Consider the following 22,294-nt stretch of genomic DNA (forward strand, 5'->3'; position numbering starts at 1 on the left):
GTGAGATCGAGGACTTTGAAAGACGCGGTTGTGATGACAGCGTTAGTCAAAGTCCGGAATAGAATTTGAAATTGTCCTCTACTATAAAAGTTTAAAAAAAAGTTGAAGATTGCAATGTCAGAGAAATACACGAATTTAAATAAGAATTTTTGGGATTGAATGAATAATAATAATGTTCATATTGCGGTTAAACAGGTAAGCAAAGAAAGCAAGGCAAACATCGGATTCCGGAGATAGTCGAGGATAGTCGGAAATGACCGAGGTACGCGTCTCTGGTGTGCCTGAGGTGGAGATTAAGCCCCGACTCCTCCGTGAAGTTGGTCGAGTGTGCCCCGTATTGTTTCCGTCGTTACGGCCTCGCCATATTGCCTCTTGGCTTAGACGCCGATTGTTATTCGTTCTAGTAATTTCTGTAGTTACGCTGCGAAAATTACTGTCGAGAAAGAGTATAACGAGCGTGCTTCAATTCTCGACTGTTCAGGTGAGTTAGTATACGATTACAAACCATTCATTTTTATCGTGTAGCGAGAGAACCGGGAATGCAACCTTTCTTCGATCCTCGACATCGCGTTCCATCTCCCTATACTTTAATGCGATCCTTGGGGCTTCGGTTTTCCGGAATTTTCCATTTTGTTATCACCACTCCTTGAACGTTAAATCGAATATTTACAAACGAGAAAGCATTACCTGCATCGATATCGTGCAGCATCGCGGACATTACGTTCCACGTCATACGAATACTCGGTCCAAATCGGGCGTAACGGTAAGCGCGCGTGCCCACGGTCTTGTACCGCGATTGAGGTTATAATTCTGGTTTTCGAATTATTTAGCAAGCAGGAACAATCGAGATAAACAGATCGAGGGAATACGTGGTTTAAAGTGTCGCTCGTTCGAATAAGACGTCCGTTGTTTCCTGATTTCCAGTTCCGCCCTTATTGCTATTTACCAATATTTCTGCAATCCATAACGCGGCGTTAAGCAATGGTTAGAGAAGCCGGCTCAGTGCGCGAGCCCGCCATTTTTTTCATCAAAATTTCTCGTAAAAAGAACGTGAATCTAAATTATTTACTTGCGTACATTTTATAAAAGTACAAGTCATATGTAATTAGTTACGTTGTGACTTGAACGGTATCGGTACCTGTATCTTTCAAGGTCATTAGTTTTTAAATTGTATAATGAAGTGAACACTCGTGACCTATACTTCTCTTTAAGAATGAGTATCGGAATATTCATTGGTGGATAAATGTATGGGGGGCGAAAGCATAATCTTGAAAAGTTCTTTTGGAAATATGGTAAAATCAATGAGGTTGTTATGAAGAATCGATTTGCTTTCAGGGTAAGTTTAGGGTAATACAATTGTTTTTTCTTTCTTTTCTTTACAGTATGGTAGGGACAAGGGTCTATGTCGGTGGACTTCCATACGGCACCAGGGAAAGAGACCTTGAGAGATTTTTCAGAGGTTATGGGAGATTCCGCGATGTGCTTATCAAGAATGGCTACGGCTTTGTTGTAAGTATATGTTTTAAATTTAGGAAGTCAACATGATTCATAATGTTTAAGTGTTTTTAAGGTTAATATAATTTCTAGTATATGAAAGAAATATTCTCTTTTATGGAGATAAATCGGCATCAGACACAAATGATGAATTTACTACTTTACGTTTAGCTAGACACCTATTTTGTTCCAACGGGCTAAGGAAATTGTTTGTTTTCTAGGAATTTGATGATTATCGGGATGCAGATGATGCCGTCTATGAGCTTAATGGAAAGGAGCTTTTAGGAGAAAGGTAATTCAGACCAGATATGTATCTTGCAGGTGTATATATATGCATTGTTTGAATTTTTTGTTGTATGAGGTAGAAATGGTTATGCACGGTCAAGTTGTATTCATAATATTACAACACATGCTTATTTTTTTTTTTTCCATTACATTATTAATACAGCTAAATTACAAAGCTTCTCTGAACTGGTCGTCGGTATCAAAACATACTCATTATTTTCTTTGCAAACGCTTGACCATGTACTAACAACGCTTAATTTTAAATAGTACTTATGACGTAGCTATGTCAGTTGCTCGAGATGTATGCTTATGCACGATATGGTGGTGTTTTGGTAATGACTGGGGGCGTTTGTGGTATAATGGAGAAAAATTGATGAGTGATCTGATGAATTTTCGAGCTAGTCAATCAAAGTCTGAGTTTTAGAATTATGAATACTTTTATAAAGAAGTGTAATTGTATTTTACAGGAACGGCAGCATCGACGGTTAAATGTAGTTATAGATATTAATGTTGAGGAAATGTTATTTAAATTCCATAAAATGTTACCCTGAAACGTGTTTTATTCTGATGGGTGCATTTAAAAGAGATTCATAAATTTCAACAGTTTTTTTCCAGTACTTTGCATATATTTTTTTTTAAATATAGAAGATAACCGTGGTCCTGTAATTATGATTAGCTTTCTTAAAGGCATACTCGTTAAAATGAATTCACGAGAGCAAACCATACACGATCGAGTAACATTTAGTACTTGAGAATTGCTTGTGAATAATTTTTAACGTAGTTAATCCAATAGCATTTTGGTATTTAACCAGAACTCAGATGCTGTTTGATCACCCGAAAATGAAAACGTACAATGATTTAAGTTGATATTCACCTCGATATTGACACAGCTAGCCGCCATTTTGAACTACTACCATCAATTCCCCGATGAAGAAACGAATTAATTAACTGCAAGATTCATCTGATATTCGTTATGTCTCGTCGCGATTATTACATTCACATAGATCGATGACTTTATATCCAGGAATATCGCCTATCATATATTTCATGACAAATTATATCTGAAATAACCTCATCTAAATGATGGTGAATATTGATGTTTTTTTTTATACAACTTCTCCGTTAGCTATTTGAATGAAACGATATAATGACGTGTACCGATTTTATGCAGCAATGTTTTTTAATACCATCGGATAGATCCATTGCCTCATGATGCCGGGTTTACAGCTGATCTCGTTTTAAATGCGCGCGCTTTCTAATAGCGATAATTCGATGAGGCAGCGAATCTTTGAGGGGGTTTTAATAATGATCAAGCGGGAGGTAGGTTAGCGGGGTAATTAATAAAAGAGACGGGCAATGTTTCGATAGCCGAGGAGGGAAAAGCCGGGAGCTACGAAAGAAATGGAGGTGGGAAGCAGGTTTAGCGGAAGAATCAGTCGTGGACTTAGGCGGGGTTTTGTTGGGTGTGTTTCAGAGTGGCGGTGGAGATAGCACGGGGTGTTTCAGGGAGGCGAGGCGACCGTGGCTACGGGCGCTCACGCTCCTGGAGAGACAAGTAAGCATATCCAATGTGTCTTGTTACAGAATTACTGTAGAGAGGGCCCGGGGGACACCTAGGGGTAGTGACCAGTGGCGCTATGGTGACTCCCGTGGTGGTTATGGGGACTCGAGGCGATCTGCGTAAGACACGCTATCCTTTTTTTTTATTTTATCGATCCGATTATAATCCCCCTTCTCCCCTGCGAAACCAGATCACTCGGGATGTGTACTAAGGACGTGCAAACTTGTCGACACGTGGTCGACGTTTCGCGTTCTCGAGGAAGGCTTGGAAATTCTAGACGTATGTTAACTGGACACGCGAGCGCGCGGAACGGACCGTCTACGAGTTCGTACGTCCACTTTTAACGGGGAACGGTGTAACGTCGAATAAGACGAAACCGTACTTTAGAAGCATAGCGACGAACGATCGGGCGCGACCAGCTTGTCTCTTACCGGGAGATAAGTTGGTTCGCCCGAATGGTATATAACTATTTTTCTAAATTGGTTGTCTTGGATTTGACTGCTCTCCCGAGTAAGTCGCGTCGTCGGCCTAACGATAACGATACGTTAACATCGAGCTGCCTGGTACCACGTGCCTTCCCAAAATGGTCCTCGCTACCTACGAGCGAAAGAGACTCCGGGTAGCTCGTCGACGAGCGAGAGAGTGAGAGGCGATGAGATGTAATTGGCGACTAATAGATATGTTTTCTGTATTGGTTTGTTACAGCCGAGACGATATGCGACACGACAGGTACGCTATTGCTGCATTTACAGTAGATTTGATTCGATTGGAACAGGTGATTGATCGTATGCCTGAGCAATGAGTGCAGATCTGTAGTTATTTGCGAAGACTTAATCACCGTTCCGTTATTTCTGTTCACATGACATCCCTTTTTGCAGAGATAGTGTGAACAGAAACACAAGGACTGCATCTAGCTACAAGCAATCATTGCCCAGGTACATACATCTAATGTTACGCTTTAACGATACAACTACGTCCTATTAATTTTAATCTTTTCCGTTGGTGGTGTTACTACCTCGCGTCAACTTATATAACTCTTTTTTTTTTTTTTTCTTTCGTTCATGATTTCCTTTCTTGCATCGACGTTAAGTCAGGTCCAAGACAAACCTGCATTACTCTAGGACGATGATTACGGCGGGTGATTTAATCGGATTTCTTCTCTTTTAGATACGGACCGCCGACCCGGACGGAATACCGTCTCACCGTAGAGAATTTGTCGAGCCGAGTCAGCTGGCAGGTAAGTTACGATGTCACCCTTTGCCCCTTAAACTCGCATAACAGTATTTCCATGAGCTTGATTGCTGCTCGAGTTTAAAAGAAAAATTAAGTCAATTCCTCGCACGGTACTCGTACCCTTAACGTCGTTTATCGAGTCGAATCGAACTCATGGACGCCATTCTTAGTATTTAATGGTTTCTATTGGGTTTTTCTTTTCTTTTAAGTTCGTTTATCCGCGGAAACGATCTTCGGGTCGAGTCGAAAGATGTACATTTTGATCAAGTAAGTCTGTGGCAATAGGGAAGAAACGATGTCTGTAGTAAGAACTGTCGATGAAGCGATATACGAGAGCAAAGGGAAAAGAGGCATAAAAAAAGAGGCGCCGTAACGGATGCACGCGACCTTGGACGGAGCCTAGGAGAGGAGGAGCAGGGGACGAATACTCGATAAATCGACGGAGGAGAGGTCGAGCCGAGAAGAGGGGTACCTATGCACTTGGACGGAGCCGAGGAACTGGGCGAAAGGACCTATGCGAGCGAAAGAGGGCTATTACGAGGAAGGAGGAGGAATCGGGACCTACGGACCGTGGGGGAAATACCAGGAGGCGGTTTTAACCATCCTCGAGGTCTCCCACTCTCGAGACGAGCGATACGCCTGGACGCGGACAGTCTAGAGGGCAATGCCACCGACGACCCAAGTCTTACTTGATCAATTTACATTTCGCGGCCGTTAATTGTCTTTTTCGATAATTGGTTGCCTTTTGATACGAGTAGTGTCGTTCTCGGTCGATCGATAGTCAATTCTTCGATCGATTGCTTTATCTGTTTATCATTTAATTTACGTTCGGCCAGCAGTTGAGAAAAACAATAAAATTGATGTTCTTTCCGAAGAGCCATGTCCTCTTCGCCGTGGAGGGGTGACCGGTAGGGCCAATAGACCGATGATGCGCGATGATAGAGAGATGACGATGCACGCGAGGGGCCCTCCTTGAGGTCAAGTGGCACCAGGTTGGTTTCCGAGGTGTCCGGGTGAGAGAGAGAAAGAGAGAGAGAGAGAAAGAAAGGGAGAGAGGGAGAGGGAGAGCCGCGAACCACTGGGTGCACCTACCGCCCGCCTGCCCGCTACTACCGCCGCCTATCCTGGGAAACGCGGTGAAAACCTAGTGAAACCTAGTGAAACCTAGTGAGACCTAGCGAGAGACCCTGGCGGATAGGTCGTTAACGCTCTCTGCGATCCTCTCGCCACGACGCCGTGCCCGTTGGGAAGCCGTCCACCCGGTTCTACCTTCTTCGTTACGGCCGTTACCTGGCATCGTTACCACGGAGTATCGCAACGAATACACTCTTCGCCGACGAGTCTCACCGCCATCGTACTACCTCCCCCGCTCTCGCTTCACCGCCATTTTCACGCTACCGTCTCGTCGCCATCCCGCCGCTTCGTCACCGGTTCCCCCGCCGGCAGCGTCGCCGATCGGCGCCTCGATCGGACCCGGACCGGACGACGACCGAATCGACGGCCGCCCCCTCCTGGTACCCCGAGCCACGAGGAGGAGGAACGCGCCTCGGCGACGCTGCCCGACTCTGCCTTCTTCTCTGTCTTCCATCTCTTCCTGTGACTCTTTTACCACTTGTACCACTTATGTCATAACTACTGGCACTACAAGAACGACTGGTATCGCTAGCGGTGCCGACACCGAGCCTAGCCGTCTATTAAATCAGGCAGCGGCCACCCGTGAGGGCACGAACACACGGGCCGATCTCGAACCGCACGCATCCGCGTCTACGCCACACTGATCCGTTCGACCCGAGCAAGCACCGTGTGTCTGGGCTTTCTCTCTGTCCGTAAGCAAGGTGGTGCCTGGGCCCAAGGTAAATGCGTCACCTTAACCGAGTGTACTCTTTAGATATATGTATATATCTACCTTCTCACTTATAGACGTAATCTATATAGTATCACACTTCGGATATATATTTATATATATTCAATATTCATCGATATTCGCATATATATATACATATATATCGTCCGAGTACATTTAACGCGTCCGTACACTCTCGTCTATAATACCCTACGTCGTGGTCTACGTGGAAGGAAGCGTCGTCTCCTCGGACAGCGTGGGATAAAAACGCGCGGCCGGTGCTCGCGGAGATACGTACGAACGAGAGGAGAGGAGAATTAACCACTAACTCTGCCCTCTGTGCTCGAAATTAGATATCTCTCGGGATCTCTATTTTTTTTTTTTTTCTCCGCGTGAAGCCGCCCAAAGAGTCGCACCTCCTCGACGCGGCGAGAGTCGCGTCGCGGCGCTCTCCGTTGGCTCGCGGTAGATTCCCTTATTTTTTTCTTTTTTTTTTAAATACTTTTTTTTATTTCTCTCTCCTTTTTTTCCGTTGCTCCCCCCGTAGAGGTTGCCGCCATTTCGCGGGGTCAACTTTTCTTTATGCAAGACAATTTCGATGCCTCTTTATAATCTGGTTAACGATTTAAGCACCGACTCTTGTCGTCGTTGGCCGGTATTGCAGAACAGGGATAGGAACGGACGAGATCGACCCGGTTTTAGAAAGCTGACGAACGGCGAACTTAATCGCTAGCTCGAGAGGCCTCGACATCCCTGACCTACCCTCTACGCAAAGCCGTACCCGGCTCCCACCTGAGGGCGAACATCGCCTACCCGATGATGACGATGATGGCTATGACGACGATGACGATGATAGATACGATCGGATGGACCGGAAAAGGGGAGAGAATGCCTATTGCCCGATACCTAAGGGAGGAACGCCCGGCACCCCCGATGGATTATCTCCTGGTACCCTGCTCCGGAAGGATCGCCTAGAGGAAGACGGAACCCGTTGGCAGGGAAAGGCTTCGACCTGGATACCTAGACCGATGTTATACGAGGAACTGTGTACCCGCTTTCGCCCCCGATGGCCTGAAAGACGTTGCAAGGCTCGACGGGTCATCCCTTCCTCCAAAGATGACGATTAGGTCGAGAGTGATATCGCTGCTTCCGGCTTCAGACCTTGTCGTTTATACATAAGGTGTTATCTTGGTGTCGACGTTATCTGCTTCGATCCTCCGTGTGCTTTGCGCGTCTTGTCGCAGGTTTATGGACCAGGGATATTTTTTGTTTGGGATAATTTTGATTGCTCCGTTTTTACGGGTTCGCGGTTAAAAAAAGGATCCGAGGGGGAGATTCATTGCGATGCGAGTCTAGGTACGCGTTGAGGAAGTAGTTTAATCTCCAGATTCTAGGCCGGAAGTATTGGGAGGAATGCGCGCGAGTACACGGGATATCTTTTTTATTTATTTTTTTTTTTTTTTTTTTACTTAGAAGTAACATTTTATTTTAGAGTTTACGTTTTAACCTTGCGAATGTTGAGTAAAACTGGAGAAGAGGGCGATTCCGAGTTTTAGTGGTAGTGGCTTTGTAGGTAAACGAATGTAAAGTCAAACGTTAAATGCTGCGTTTCTATTGATTCCGACGGGCAATCCTAGATTCTAGATTTTAAACGTCAGTTAGTAGTTAGTCGAGGAAACGCTTATTTTTTGGGCTTCTCTTCGTATCGCGCTCTCGCTTAGTTGGCATTAATTTGATCCATCGAATTATTGGTTACTTTAGAGTAACGATTGGTCTATGTCGACGATGGAAAATTTTCAAGATATTCGCGTAGGATGATAAGTTGAAGTAAAATGTTAGCTGCTTTGCGGAGATGGGGCGAGATGATAGGGTTTCAGACGAGTCGATGGTGGCTTTAAGTCGCTCGTTATATATTTTTCCTTTGAGTGTTAACATTTGGACTCGCTCCACTCCGCAGAACAGTCCTGGGCAAAGGATCGATGTATCTCTTATGTGTCTCTCCGAAGATTGAATTGCATATAAAGAAAGGTTGCTTCGTTTGTCGATACTAAATTCGAGCACACGCAAACACATTCTGCTGTCGTGTTAACTGTAACACGTGTAACTTACGTAGACTTCTTAACGATACAGGTGTAGGCTTTCATTGGTAGGATGGATATATATATATCTCGTTTGACGGATACAATTACGTACGAGTGCACAGTGTCAGTTCTAATATCCGCGTTAATTTCAATTAGGAACACAACGTAGTACATTTTCTCTTATTGCGATTAATTAAATTAACGTTAACGCGGCTCGACCTTGCGTTGCCATCTACTAACTCAGAGTTTTACGTGATACCTAGGATTTAAAGGATTACATGAGACAAGCCGGCGAAGTTACATACGCGGATGCGCACAAACAACGAAGGAACGAAGGGTGAGAGAACTTTTATGTAATTTAATATAGATCATATCCCCGATGGGGGGAAATTAAATTGTTGCTTCCAGTGGCAGGGGTTAACCGAGTTTATTTTCAGGGTTGTCGAGTTTGCCACGTATTCGGACCTGAAGAATGCGATCGACAAACTGGACGATACCGAGCTGAATGGACGCAGAATCAGACTGATAGAAGACAAGAGACGTGGACGTCGCTCGCGATCTTCGAGCTCGAGGTCGCGATCAAGATCAAGATCTCGATCCCGACGTCGTTCTCGATCCCGCTCCAGGTACTGTTTGCCCGCCAGGGAGCTAAAAGTTGTCCCTTGTATTATTTCTTTTTATTCGTCTCCTTTCTCTGGTCGATCGTCGCTGTTTCTAGAGTCTTTGGGACGTCTGGTGATATCTGCTCTCTTTAAAAATAATTTCTAACCGCACGTTCGAAGGCTTGCAATCCTGGAGCGTACCGTAGGTAAATCGTAGGTGGAAGAGGAGCTAAGAAGATATTAATTATTTGTCTCTCTCGTTTGTCCCAGGAGTCGACGCAGCTCTCGCAGTCGCAGCCGTCGCAGCAGTCGTTCCAAGTCAAGGGCGCACTCGAAATCCAAATCGAAGTCCAAATCTAAGTCTCCCGACCGTAGCCGCTCTCGCTCCAAATCCAAGTAAGCATCGCGGCCATGCGTACGCTTATACATTATTTTATTTCATTTCTTGGCCGAAGCTCCCATCGATCCTATGACATATTACGTTAATCGCTCCTTTAGATCATCCGAGGAGTCACTTTTTGTCAACCTTTAACGCGATGTCGGTCCTATAGTTCGTCTCGTTAATTTTGAAACCTCGTTCGCCCCCCCCCCCCCCCGTCCCTCGCAATGTAAACGTCGGATTCACCTACGTCATAAACTCCGTTGGTGGGTCCGATCTTCTTCTGATTCGAACATATGATTTTGCAGATCAAGAGACCGCTCAAAGTCGAAATCTAAGTCAAACTCCAAATCCAGATCTCGTTCTAGGTCCAAGATTGAGAGGTCGAAGTCCAGGTCGCAGTCCAAGTCCAAAGCCAAGTCTCCCTCGAAGTAAGTGCCTTAAGATCTCACCAGTTCGGTAGGAAAGTTAACGAGATACTTCGGCAATGATTACATGTTGGGAGTAGCCTGGACGGCGAGGTGCCTTTGCTATTCAGTGTTGCGCTACTGCCTTAACTCATGTTTTTACGATTCTTTGGCCGCTTCACAGGGACAGATCCAGTCGGGAACGATCGAGGGGTGCCCGATCCAGATCGCGATCCGGCAGCCCGAAGCACAGCAAAAGTCGCAGTCGTTCCCGCTCGCCCATAAATGGGGACAAGTCGCCGGACAACAAAAAGGACGATTGAAGGCAATGAGAACCCATCGACCTCTCGGAAGAACGCGATCGAAGGCCGTTCTTTCGATCGCTTTTCCCTTCTCTCTCTCTTTTTTTTTTCCCTTTTCTTTTTTACACACATTGATTACAGTCGAGAAAAGTCCGTCTTACCCGCGACAAGTTTCCCATCCCCCTCAATGATTGACAAATAATTCGCGGCTACATGGATTTCGCGAATCTCGCGAAGTGGAACCTTCTTTTTGGCGGGGACGCGATTTCGAGGGAATTAGAAACAAAAGAAGAATAAGCATCGACGTAGGCGAGAGAGTGTGTACGCTCGGAACGTGGAAACGGACGATTTCACCTTATGACCAAACGTCTAGATGCGTTGCTCGTTTGTGTTTTTTTCCCCCCCCCATTTTTCATTAGATTGAACTCGGGACGTTGGTCTCGTTTTATGGGAGTGGGTGCGCGGACAGTTTTTCCTTATCACGGGACACGCGATTCGACGACGACCGACACCGCACGCATTTAGGTGGTAAGGTCTCTTCATCATTCGTACCTCGAACGGACTCTACACGTTTTCGATGTATCGCCGTATTAACATAGGAATTCCCTTGTAATGGCTTTTTGTATATATTCCGAATGGATTACATTATATTGTAAGAGGATGACGATATGTGACGTGTATTTAATCTGAGGTAATTCTTATCAATAAACGGGCCAGCAGTGGAACCTCGTGATTCCGTTGTTGCTGCATCGAAACTCTTGCTCCGAAAAATTCGTCCCTTCGGCTAGGAGAAACTTATTGCCATGCTGCTATATCGGTATCGGTGCCTTTCATTCCTTCGGGTTTCTTGTAACAAATTCTCGTGCCGATATGCGTTACTTATACGCAATTTTATCGGGGATACCTTGGTTTTCGTTATATCGACGAGACGTCGACAACGAGCGTACACTTTGCGAGGAAAGCTTAGGGCGTCGTTTATAACGCAGCTCTCGGTTTTAGGTGGTACGCACGCGCACTTTTAATATATATATATATATATATTTCTGTAATGTCATTTTAGTAGAATCGTTCTCGACGCAATGAAACCTCTCGGGGGGGCCTTTCTTTTTCTTCCTATCCTTCGTTTATTTCTTTTTTGCGCAGGGTAGCGACCATTACATGTAAAATAATACTTAAATAACGTTTCTCATTTTGCATCGCCTTTAAAACTATATCGCATCTGAATTCATTTTTCCCAAATATCCTGCCTCGTGAAATGTGGTTTAATAACGTGTCGTGTCTAGTGATATTCCGTCCACGCGTGACATCGTCCGAGTAAATCAGGACTGGGATTCGGGGGGCGATTTCTAAAGCTCTTCAGAATTTAGGGGGTGAACTGACGAAGTGTAAGAAATAATTATTCGCCGTTGCTCTCTCTCTCCAGGGTTCTGGAGTTAGCTCCGAATTTCACCCCTGGATGCGTACGTCGAAAGTGGGATATACCTAGATTTCAAATAATTGCTGAAAAGTCGGAAAAGCGACGAGTCTCATTTTTTTTTTCGCCGCGACGTTCTCGAAATTCCCAGCAACGAGAAAATCCCAATAGCGTTATTGGCCTTCGTAACGAGAGAGCGGCGAAATTAATGAAAATTAAACGCACGAGATTCACCTCCAAAATTCTGTAAAGCTTTTTCTCCTCGCCCCCGGGACGCGCAACTATTTGTCGGTATTGTATCCTATCGCTAAAAGTTACAGTAACGAACGTTGTCCGAGTGACAGCCCTCCTAAGAGCTATGAAGCGATATCTGGGAAAAAAGGAACATTCATCGACTCACGTTCCCGAGTGAACTGTTAACGAACTGATAAGGCTGACGAGTCGTAGAGACCGACGAAAAATAAAGAATGCAAATGAACGTTGAAACACCCGAACTAAGCTTCGTCATGCTTCGATGGAAAATAAGAAAACCGTAGTTTAAAAAACGAAAAAAAAAAAACGGGTGGGGCGGGGGGCGGGGGAGAAAGTGAACGTGGTATTTTAATTTTTAATCAATATTCTTCAGACTATATAATACGAATAATGAATATAAGGTAGGATTATTGAGGAGCGTCGGCACGAAACCCTGAGATGTAAAAATGGAAAAACCTTTTACGGGACGAAGTAACCAAAATGTAACGTGTGTAAACGCGTCCCGTCGGGCCAGAACTTGTGCCGAGCTCCAAAATTACTTAGATCCATTATCATATGCCACTTTTTTTTTTCCCTCTCTTTTCTTGCATCGATTTTCCGTTATCTTCGCGTTTCCGGAGAAAGCTTCGCTTCGACTTGGCGACTTTCGCGACACAGCGAGACAAACTGTCGAGGGTGTAGACTCGCTCGACTCGATTGAAATTTCCAACACCACGCAGGAACGTTTCGGTGGTAGGTTAAGCTATTGAAAATTTCAATACCCATTCGTCCGTTAACGCGTGACAAGACATTAACGCGAATACACCCCAGAATGCTTCCAGGCCCCGTGGAAAAGCAAATTGGGGACGACAGAAATATAACGTACATCAAATTACCTATCCTCCTCCCTTCGCCGCTTCGAGTCTTTTAAATTTTCTGTACACCTGATTTTTAGCTACTCTTCGCGTCGAGTCGCAACTCAAAATTCGAGTTCCCTATTAAAATCCGTTTCCCTATATATATACGTGTAAAAAAGAAAGATCAAGGTCAAAGATGAGCGAGAATCAGTCTCGCCGAAACAAATGATTCCGCGTAAAGCCTCTTTAGTCCGTGCCGACGAAATTATCGTACAATCGTCTCTCGATCCATCGTTGCGACAGCGTTAGGTAATTAGATATAGTTTGCATTCGTGTCAATGACGAATTATAAGATGGCCGCATTTCATCTCGGATTTTTCCCATATTACGAACATTCAAAGAGACACCTCCGACGCCCAAGGTGCCCGTCTCTTCGGGAATTTTAAGCCGTATTTGGCCCTCGAAGACTTTTTTTTTCCCTTCCCAAGTCGCCGCGTTCGCCGGTCGAGCACCAACCGTTCGTTCCTGAATCATCGGACTAACGTTTAAACGTGCGAAAATGAAAAACTCCGATATTGGTCCTTCATGTCTCTACGAAGAAGACAGTTTTGTACAGGTTCCGAAGTCGACGTGCCTTCCCACGGTTGGTATTCGGCCGACGAGCAGCCAGTAGAATGCAACTTGTCAAGATCCGGGGTGTTACTTGTCGACGGCGCCGTTCAGCATGTTGGTCTTAACTTGGTTACCGACGTGCATTCCGTCCCCGGACGCACCTTTATCTTTTTTGGGTTGGGTTGGGGAAACGTTGTCGAGACCCAGCTTGCTGAGGGTTCGTAAGGCCGTGAGAGCAGCCTGATCGCGACTGGCACTTTTGGTCGGTCCGTGCCCGTGGCACACCTGGGGTGGATCGGTGCTCAGCGACACGAGCGACAGGTATCCCTTGTAGAGAGCCTGGGAAATAAAGTGCAAGAGGTTTACCGGTTACCGTTCCTAGATCGTCACCGCTTAAAGGGCACACACCTTTGGGAAGTCCGTGAACATGACGTGGAATCCTAGCAGTTGAGCCAGATACGTGAGTCGGTCCTTTGGCGGCAAGCCCAGTGACGCGCGTTGCTGTTGCTGGCCGCGCAATTTCTCAGCGACTACCTGCACACTCGGCCCTCCACCGATGAGCTTCGATTCTTGTCCACCGTCTACCAGTAACAGTCCAGGAGCTATTTGTCGACCGGTTGTACCTGTTATGAAAATTCCCATCAATCGCGCCGTCGCGTTTACCGGTGGACGTGGACGCTATATTAAAAAAAGAAAAATATCTCACCTCCAACAATGTTAGGCTGTTTCTTTTCGGTCTGCCGTTCGTCTTCCAGAAATGTAACCTTCCTAGGCTTGCCCTCGGTGGTAGAGTTCTCGCTGTCTCCCGTTTTGATGGAAGATTTCGTGGGCAATGGTTGCGGCTTGTTGTACCCCAGTTTGACCAAGAGAGCCTCGGCGGCGGCCCTCTTGGCCAGTTTTTTGTTGGGTCCCGATCCTTGAGCAAAATTCTTCCCCAGAGTGACCCCCATTACGAACTCTCGGCGTCTGGGGGCACCCTTTTCTTCGATTAAATTGTATACCGGGTCTCGTTCGCGCTTCCCCTGTTGGATCTGGACTAATCGAGAAATAGGATTGACGTCCTCGGTGGTTTCGGACCCGGGACGCGATTCCTCCAGAACCTTGATCAGGTTGCGGGGCTTCTTCTTGGTTGCCGGCGGCTTGCGCTTCAATCTTTGCAGAGATCGATTTTGGACGTTCACGGGCAGAGGGGGCAGTCGTTTTAGTTCTTCTAGCATTAATTCGGCAGCGCGTTTTTTGGATACCTATGAATACGAAACGGGTATTTAACTGGCACGAGCAAGAATCTGGCTCGCAAAGTATCCACAAAGGTTCGTTACCTTCTTAGAGGAGCCCTCGCCAACGGTGACCTTTTCTCCCACGGTACAGCGGGTCATGAAGGTGCGAATGTGAGGCTTTCCGGTCTCGTAGATGACCTCGAAGTTAACGGGCAGTCCGCGTTTCAGTGCCGTCTCGTGAACAAGCGACACCGGGCTCTTCAGCTCGGCGTTGGGGTCGTCGATTCCACTGACCGTTCCGTTCTCGCTAACCGCGCAAGTGTTCGATGCTTCTTCCGGCAACGGCAATTGTCGCAATTGTTCCAGGGCACGACTGGCTGCATCGTGGCGAGCCGTTTGACCGGTCATGCCTTTGCCGGTAAATTCGCGTTCTCCGACCTGTGAAATTCCTCGAATAAAATACTCGACCCGCCGCGTTTCCCGACGTTTTTAAAAAACGGCAAAGGGTAGCACCTTCAAGGTGACGAGATACAGTCCTTGGGGCTCGGTATGAAACCCGCGATTGTACGTCGGATAGCGAGCATTGTAAATTCGTGGAAAGTTATTAAAGCCGTGAGTGACAAAAGGCTGCGGCGCTGCTGGCGGAGCGTGTCTAAATGTGTATACCGTAGGCTCTCCTCTTTTCATTGCCAGAGTGTTCAGTTCAACGGTCGGTGGTAAACGCCCTGGAATAGAACAATGGGAAACTTTGTACGTGGCGATATCGACCGGAGAACCAAAATGTTTTCAAGTACCGATTCTGGCAAGATTTCTTTGGAAGGACTCGGTAGATTGTACGGATTACCCTATATTAATACGTACCGGCAGGCCACTTTCCAGGATGACCGATTCTCATAGTTCTTGCGGATTTAGGTGGTGGGGTCTTATACCACGATTTCTCTAAGGCTTCCGCAGCGGCGCTGTGTTGAGCCTTTTTGATGCTAGGTCCTTGAGCAACGTATTCTTCTTCTCCCAGTCTTAACAGTACGGTGAATTCTTTCTTGTGGGCCGGCCCTTGTTCGTTGGTGAGTCTGTACTGATGTGGGATCTTGTTAAATCTCGCCAACTCGTTCACCAAACACATCGGTGTTTTTTCTTTCGTGTTTGCCAAGTTTGAATTGGTCACGTTTTCATGATCCTGCTTGATTAGGAGTTAAGGGAAATCAGATCTCATTTGTCCTTCTACCAAGGTAATATAGAATAATTTATAACTTTTTACTCATTTCTCACCTTTCCTTTTTCCTCCGCAACCTCAGGATTCTGGTCCGTCGACTCTTCTTTGTCTTCGTTAGTCGGTGATTTGTTTTTTTCACTGTTTTGTTGTTGCTGTTGTTGTTGTTCTTGAATGTTTTGTTGGGTATCGTACTGTGTCTGCTGAATATTTTGATTGCGAAGAGTCGCCACGTTCTGCTCTTTCATTCCAACGTTGACCATGGTGCCTAATCCAATTTGGTACACGCATTGAGTTAATTTTTATTTTCGAATACTTGTAATTAAATATAAAGACAAGATTGGCGGTAATAGATTGTCTTTCTTTTGTACTTTCTACTGCTGAGGGGAAATATAGAAATATAGACATTAGAAGCATTTGAGACCATCCCTAGGCTATCTGTTTAAAAGGTAAAAGCTATGACAAAGTGATGATTTCCCGTAAAACTGTAATAAATTAAATGACCGAAAATTATTCAATAGACTAGGGAACGCAACAGACCTTCGATGCACCCTGATGATCCAAACAAAATCTCCAGTGTTTCAATATCAACATGTACGGTTGTCTGATGAATTTTCGAATGTCCTCCATTTATGATGGACAGCAAGAATACCACGGATAAAATGTAGTACAGAGCTAACAAAATTAAATACAATCCTCGTAATTTTGTTCCCAATATTAACAAAACACGGTGTCCCTGTGCAGTACTGGTGTTAAGCTGGATTAAAATACTACTTTCTTTTTATAAAGTAGCTTTAGTCATAGAAAATGGTTAAAATTTCTTTCCAGTTAAAATCTAATGTGATCTTCATGATCTTGAAACTTACTAAATTCTACTGTGGTATTATACAGTCAAGTCCTAGAATGAAAGGAAGAACACTAATTATTTTTCTCAACCTAAATTTGTACAAAGACCATTGATTTCCCTGTAGTATGGAATACTTTAGTGCGCAACGGATCTACGTAACTATGGAACGATAGCTTTACTACCCAACTAAATGATATTAAAACTAACAACATTCATAAACTAACAAAATGAATGTACTCCGCAAGGGCATTGGCAAAAATGATTCACCTCTAATATTAACTTTGTTAAATTACATTGCTCTTGAAGGTTAAAAGTACGTGAAATGCATGTTATCGATCAGAAGCCGTGAAAACAATACCATGCCATTACCATTTTGTGAATTTCCACCCATCAACAACGGCGGACGCGGGTTCCGATGGGGTTTCCCGGCATGTTGCATTTGGTGCACGTGCTGCTGTGGATGGGGGGGCATAGACAGTATATGTTGGTGATGGGGGCCATGTAGATTTCGATGCGTTTGCATTTGTGGGGGCGGTTGATGGGGTAGAGCTAAGTTTGGCGGTTGCATGGGCCGCATCGGTCCTCCTACTCTGTACGATTAATCGAGAACATTAGATTCGGCTCGACTAATAAATTATATCGATTATTTATTATAAAAAATATAAAGTTATCAAAACTGAGAAAGCTTATTTCATATCGATTTATGAAGAGGTCACCAACCTGTTAGGTTCTGCATATTGGTTTTGCATCATCGTGTGATGTTGATGCCGTAACATCGTATCGAAATCCACCCTGAAGAATCTAAAGAAATGGATAAATTAATATTCAAAATGTATAAGCAAATTTAAAAACACACGGTTTCATTTCCTTCCTGAATGAATATTTATTATATCCTTTGGTATGTATAATTCAATATCGAGTAAGAAAAAGAACCCAAAACACGAGACCTACGAGATAAGGTTCTGTTTCCCTCTCAAACTAGTTTCTGTGGAAGACACCGCAAATTCTGTAACGCAAACTTTTCAATAATGCACCATGCGAAAGAATTTAAAACGCGGCAAAAGAGAGTTTGCCGATAAATGCCCGCAAGGATGAAATTGTGAAGAAAACGCAATAGCGGTACTTTCCACAGTTGTCGATCAACGCTATAACGGACTTCGAGACGAGCCAATAAGAGCCGAAAATGTAGGCAGATCGATTCTTTCGAGCATCAAGGAATTACGCTGCGCTCCTAAAATCGAGGCCAATTAACTTAGCAATAAGCGCTAGGTAGTTTAATCGTTTTAGAAGCGATATTATCTACAAATAAATCAGTCGATACACAATGGGCTTGGCCCGGCTAGAAGCATCCTCCGAGAGCGTTTCCTTACCTAAGTTTGTCCTATTTCGCGAAAAATTTCAGCTACCTCGACGTAGAAATTTCCGGCGAAACGGGCGATAATACTTCTTCGAACACTGTCAGGCCCTATTCACGGCTATTGGCAAACAGCAAAGAAAATCAAGTCTGTAGACCTGGTAGACTAAAATGCGGCCATTTTGATGTGAATTCGCCGACCACCGTGCCGCCCGTTGGTGCCCAAGGTAGCACGGGTAGCACTCAGAGTCCGAATCGCGTCCTACCTACCCTGCTTCACTCGGCCCCCTACCCCACCGCCTCGGAGACCTAGCCGTTTCGCTTCTGCTCGTTCCACCTAAGAGTGGGACAAGGACACGAGAGGAGAGTAAAGAATGAGGGATCTCGCGGAGTCCCTCCTGCCTCGGGTGGTCGCACCCGGATTAGTACCGCGAAACGCTCTAGACTTGGCGAGTTTGCTGCTCTCTGCTGCTCTCGGTTCGCGGCTAGCCGCGAACCGCTGTCGCCTAGCGGCCCTCCACAGAAATTCTACCACGTTTAGCAGAGATCCTCTCCTTTTCACGCGCCGGCTCTTTCAATCGGCGGATAACCTCCGAGCCTAACGGATAACGTGCAGCACGTGTCCATGCTGAGCGTGGAACGGATTTAACGAGACAGACAAGCTTCTTCAAGCTTATAAGTAATCAATTTATTAGTTATCATTCAACCCTTGTTTTGTTAAAGTTTCGTTAGTTCCAAATTTATCAAAATACAGTGAAGCGGAATGTGATTTCAGTTATGCGATATATATGGCATTTACTTTAAGAACTGAGAAATAGAACTAATAGCTTAGTCGGACATTTTATTAACATTTTCTCTGCGAGCAATAGTCATGCGAAAATGTATCGAAAGACAATTTTACATTACTTGTATAATCTCCACGACTGTACATGCGCGATCTTAATGTTGAGCTTTTCGTACTTGAAAAATACAGTTCAAAATTATAGATAATGTCCTTAAGGCGTGTAAGGCTTTACAAGATGCTCGGAAAATTCTTTGACATGTGGAACTCCGCGTACCTCTCTCTCCAACAGAGGCAGCTTCGTTACATGGAAATCCTCGTACAGGTCCGTTATCTATTGGCAAGTAAATTTGTATACATAATGTTGTTAGAAGAAAGCAATAATTTAAGGATGGGTACGTTTTAAATGATTCGTTAATCACCTGATCCAGATATTTGTTTTGGACCAAGTGTCTAGCGCGACATAGCCTGCATGGAACATCTCCCGATTTGAGGAATACTAGCTGGTTTACGACGATATTGTGGGTGTCGATTCCACACTTCGTTAATTCCTGCACCAATCTTTCTGTTTCGTACAAGGATAAGAATTCTGCAATGCAAACGCAGATGAATGTTGTTTGTTCAGGGTCTCTAAACTGTTCATTCACTTGTCTTATTACGGCTAGCATGTCCTCCATTTTATTTGAAAATGAATCCACGTTGAAATCGGTCATGCCTAGTAAAGAACTTATCTGTAAATGTTAAACTCAACTGTAATAGTAGTTTTGAATCATCGATTACACTTAATACTTTTTATCTTTTTATACCTGAGATATAAAGGGGCTGATTTTCATTTTCAATCGCATTAATTTTCCTAAACCTTTCTCGACCACTTGTGGAAACGATAATAACCTTAATGTATGACCCGTTGGTGCAGTGTCGAACACTACAACTGAGAAATTCATTCCTTTAACCAACCTAAAACATGAAATTATATGGCTATTAACTATTTTACATGAAATATGCAAACATGGTTAAGAAAAATTGATGTGAAAAATTGAATACAAAAATCCTCAGTTACAAAGCTGGAACTGTTTAGAAATTGAATTTCATACTTCATCACTTCTGCATAGCTCACTGCTTCGTCGATACCTGGGAATGCACTGACAATTTCCTGCATGATACTCCTACTTAAATGCATTTCCTCGCTACCTGTTAAAAATAAGAAGGAATAAAATTTACATGGTCATAATTACTTTGATTCCACATATGCCAAGAGTTTTATGCAATTGAAATATACCAGTTTCTGTCTCAAAGTATTCTTCGGGTAATTCGGTTAAACCAACGTTAGGGTCGATCTCCATGGCAAACAGATTATCGATACCTCTGACTTTTGTTGGTACTTTACTAAATTTTTGATCGAAGGCATCAGAAATATTATGCGCTGGATCGGTGGATATAATAAGTACGTTCTCTCGCACTTTAGCTAATTGCACGGCTAAGGAACAACTAAAAATTGTACACGGTATGATGTATTACGGATCTAATTCAGTGTAATTAGCGAATAAATTAACAGTAGCTATTATTGTTACTTTGAAATTATAAATTTAGCAACGATGTCAAAGCAGATTACTGCCCTGGATCAGTTTGAGGTTAATGTCACGAACCTGCAGGTCGTTTTTCCAACACCTCCTTTCCCACCCACGAAAATCCATCGCAACGATCGCTGATCAATTACATTTTTAAGCGAGGGCTCTAATTGCTCAATCTCTTCATTGACATTTACACTCATGTTCGTTACTTAAAATACCACAATGCCACCGAAAACAATATGTCATTCGTTTCAATTCACTGCCACAGAATTCGAAAGTTACTAGAACTGTATGAAATCTAGTTTTTTTACGATGGGAGGAACAAAACAGCGTGCCATGATTCCACCATTTACAGCGGGAGATTTGAAAGGAAATAATCAATATACATATATGTCGTCCGCCACTTAGTTACCTGGCAACAAACTGCGTTTGATAATGGAGTTGGATCCTGTGTATACTTTTGTTCCTCTCGCTTCAAAGATTTATTGTGGAAATGACGACAAGGCTACTCGAGAATACCTTAATAAGTGGTAATATAACTACAATTCAATTTTGAAAACAGTACTCTCGACGACCCGCGGTAATCATTGTGAAAATGATGACTTTTCAATTTTTCACTTCTTTTCCAATTTTAGGGGCCTGAATGGAAATATCAACGTACAACATTTTTCGTTTAACGAACCCTTTCAGTCGTTTCACAAGCATCACTTAGCCGAAGTAATTTACCATTCATAAATCCAATGCGAAGTTCCTACGCGTATGATCTGTACGATTCGCGAGGGAATTTATTCATTCAATTTACAGGCTTTTTTTAAAAGTGACGTCGTCGCTAAGGAATTAAAGACAAGACGGGGCAATTCATGGGTTGTTCAAGGTATCTTAGAAAATGCCTGTTACATTTCCAAAGGGTGCGAGATATTTTATTTTTACATTTTAGGGATAACTGCATCATCCGTTGAATTGAAGAGTGTACCATGTTCCGTTCTCGGTACATCTTTTTTTGACAAATTAAAAGATCCAGAGAATAACGTCGTTTACGAATCTGGTAACATACGCAAGAGATATGATTTAGAAATTGATGGCTTTCTCATATCGGACAACCTTAGAGGAGTGAGTACTCTGAATTTATTAAAGTGCGTCGATACTTATTTTCTCATGTATAATTTTCGGTTATGCAGATGCTCCTGGACGAAGAGTGCGACGAATACAACTTGTACACCGAGAATGAGCGAGAGGAGTTTATTTTTCGTATTTTCCAAATGCTAATTTTAGGAGGAACATTGTGTCAATACGAAGATACGGTGAAACCTTACCTTGATATTACGAAAAATATTTACAAGGATCTTATTAGGTGATTAATACTAAATATCCTTATAGTACTTTCTTCATTTACCAATGGTCGAACAAGACTTGCTTTCTGTATTTTTCAGAGTTCAGAAACAAGAAGTTTCGGGTGACTTGTCAATCGCTACAACGGTTTTGGAGGTGATAGTAAAAAATCAGAACGGACATGCTTACTTTCCCACGGAACCATATGAGAAACAAAACATTGGATTTTTATTAATTGATGGAAACAGTCGAGAAATAACGACATTCGTGCACCAATTTGGTGGATTCTCTTGGTGATTTTCTTCTCAAACGAGGTTCCTTCCACGTTTATACATTTCACAAGATGAATGAATTACACTTACGTATATAAAATTTATTGAACAAGGTAACAAGGCCGTAACTGTATATACAGACTTCGAAATATACACTGTATACGATATAATAATGTGGTGACTGGTAATATCGTGAATAACTAATTAGGACAAACTAAATAAGGTGTTGTAAATGCTATACATAAAGCAGATATTTCGGGAAGTTGAATGCAAAGATTAAGTTTAGCTACTGAACGGTGTGATACTACACGTTCAACTTTAGACTGGCTTATGAAAATACGTATTTTCTAGCAATCTAATTATTCTGAATTTATATTAACTCTATTTAAATCGCTCATCACAGTTCGTTTAT

At 43.7% G+C, this 22,294-nt stretch overlaps 4 protein-coding genes across 10 annotated transcripts; 2 read left to right on the top strand and 2 right to left on the bottom strand.

Annotated features, from left to right (window-relative positions):
* The first annotated feature begins 323 nt into the window (after positions 1 to 323).
* Positions 324 to 10,920, top strand: LOC105702014 (serine-arginine protein 55). Of its 5 annotated transcripts, none has more exons than XM_012429210.2 (12): positions 324 to 481; positions 1,383 to 1,509; positions 1,716 to 1,786; positions 3,364 to 3,459; positions 4,046 to 4,069; positions 4,219 to 4,275; positions 4,508 to 4,577; positions 8,761 to 8,834; positions 8,935 to 9,123; positions 9,370 to 9,495; positions 9,847 to 9,909; positions 10,070 to 10,920. In XM_012429210.2, the coding sequence occupies exons 2-12, from the start codon at positions 1,384 to 1,386 to the stop codon at positions 10,206 to 10,208; spliced, it is 1,035 nt and encodes a 344-aa protein (XP_012284633.1). In that variant the 5' UTR covers positions 324 to 481; position 1,383; the 3' UTR covers positions 10,209 to 10,920. The 5 variants fall into 5 exon arrangements, with proteins under 5 accessions (XP_012284633.1, XP_012284635.1, XP_012284634.1 ...); XM_012429212.2 differs by lacking the exon at positions 3,364 to 3,459 and adding an exon at positions 3,254 to 3,334 and having other exon boundaries at positions 326 to 481; positions 9,787 to 9,909; XM_012429211.2 differs by having other exon boundaries at positions 326 to 481; positions 9,787 to 9,909.
* A 796-nt stretch (positions 10,921 to 11,716) lies between these two features.
* Positions 11,717 to 18,152, bottom strand: LOC105702011 (double-stranded RNA-binding protein Staufen homolog 2). 3 transcript variants are annotated; one of them, XM_023432824.1, is made up of 10 exons: positions 17,982 to 18,152; positions 17,296 to 17,376; positions 16,945 to 17,165; positions 15,788 to 15,996; positions 15,380 to 15,698; positions 15,032 to 15,243; positions 14,621 to 14,956; positions 14,008 to 14,545; positions 13,710 to 13,924; positions 11,717 to 13,640 (listed from the first exon to the last, which is right to left on the bottom strand). In XM_023432824.1, exons 2-10 carry the CDS (start codon positions 17,349 to 17,351, stop codon positions 13,389 to 13,391), a joined length of 2,358 nt encoding a protein of 785 aa, XP_023288592.1. In that variant the 5' UTR covers positions 17,352 to 17,376; positions 17,982 to 18,152; the 3' UTR covers positions 11,717 to 13,388. The 3 variants fall into 3 exon arrangements, with proteins under 3 accessions (XP_023288592.1, XP_012284626.1, XP_023288591.1); XM_012429203.2 differs by having other exon boundaries at positions 15,380 to 15,695; positions 17,946 to 18,152; XM_023432823.1 differs by having other exon boundaries at positions 17,946 to 18,152.
* A 604-nt stretch (positions 18,153 to 18,756) lies between these two features.
* LOC105702074 (ATPase ASNA1 homolog) lies at positions 18,757 to 20,549 on the bottom strand. Its single transcript, XM_012429340.2, has 6 exons — positions 20,357 to 20,549; positions 19,990 to 20,198; positions 19,805 to 19,901; positions 19,517 to 19,667; positions 19,133 to 19,441; positions 18,757 to 19,044 (listed from the first exon to the last, which is right to left on the bottom strand). The coding sequence occupies exons 1-6, from the start codon at positions 20,479 to 20,481 to the stop codon at positions 18,925 to 18,927; spliced, it is 1,011 nt and encodes a 336-aa protein (XP_012284763.1). The 5' UTR covers positions 20,482 to 20,549; the 3' UTR covers positions 18,757 to 18,924.
* Positions 20,550 to 20,700: 151 nt separating this feature from the next.
* LOC105702075 (uncharacterized protein C11orf70 homolog) lies at positions 20,701 to 22,049 on the top strand. Its single transcript, XM_012429341.2, has 6 exons — positions 20,701 to 20,811; positions 20,917 to 20,998; positions 21,086 to 21,155; positions 21,219 to 21,391; positions 21,460 to 21,632; positions 21,712 to 22,049. Exons 1-6 carry the CDS (start codon positions 20,717 to 20,719, stop codon positions 21,905 to 21,907), a joined length of 789 nt encoding a protein of 262 aa, XP_012284764.1. The 5' UTR covers positions 20,701 to 20,716; the 3' UTR covers positions 21,908 to 22,049.
* Positions 22,050 to 22,294: the final 245 nt, after the last annotated feature.

Source organism: Orussus abietinus, unplaced genomic scaffold (assembly GCF_000612105.2).
Source record: "Orussus abietinus isolate OABI.00-Male unplaced genomic scaffold, Oabi_2.0 scaffold22, whole genome shotgun sequence".
In the NCBI taxonomy this organism is placed as follows: Eukaryota; Metazoa; Arthropoda; class Insecta; order Hymenoptera; family Orussidae; genus Orussus; species Orussus abietinus.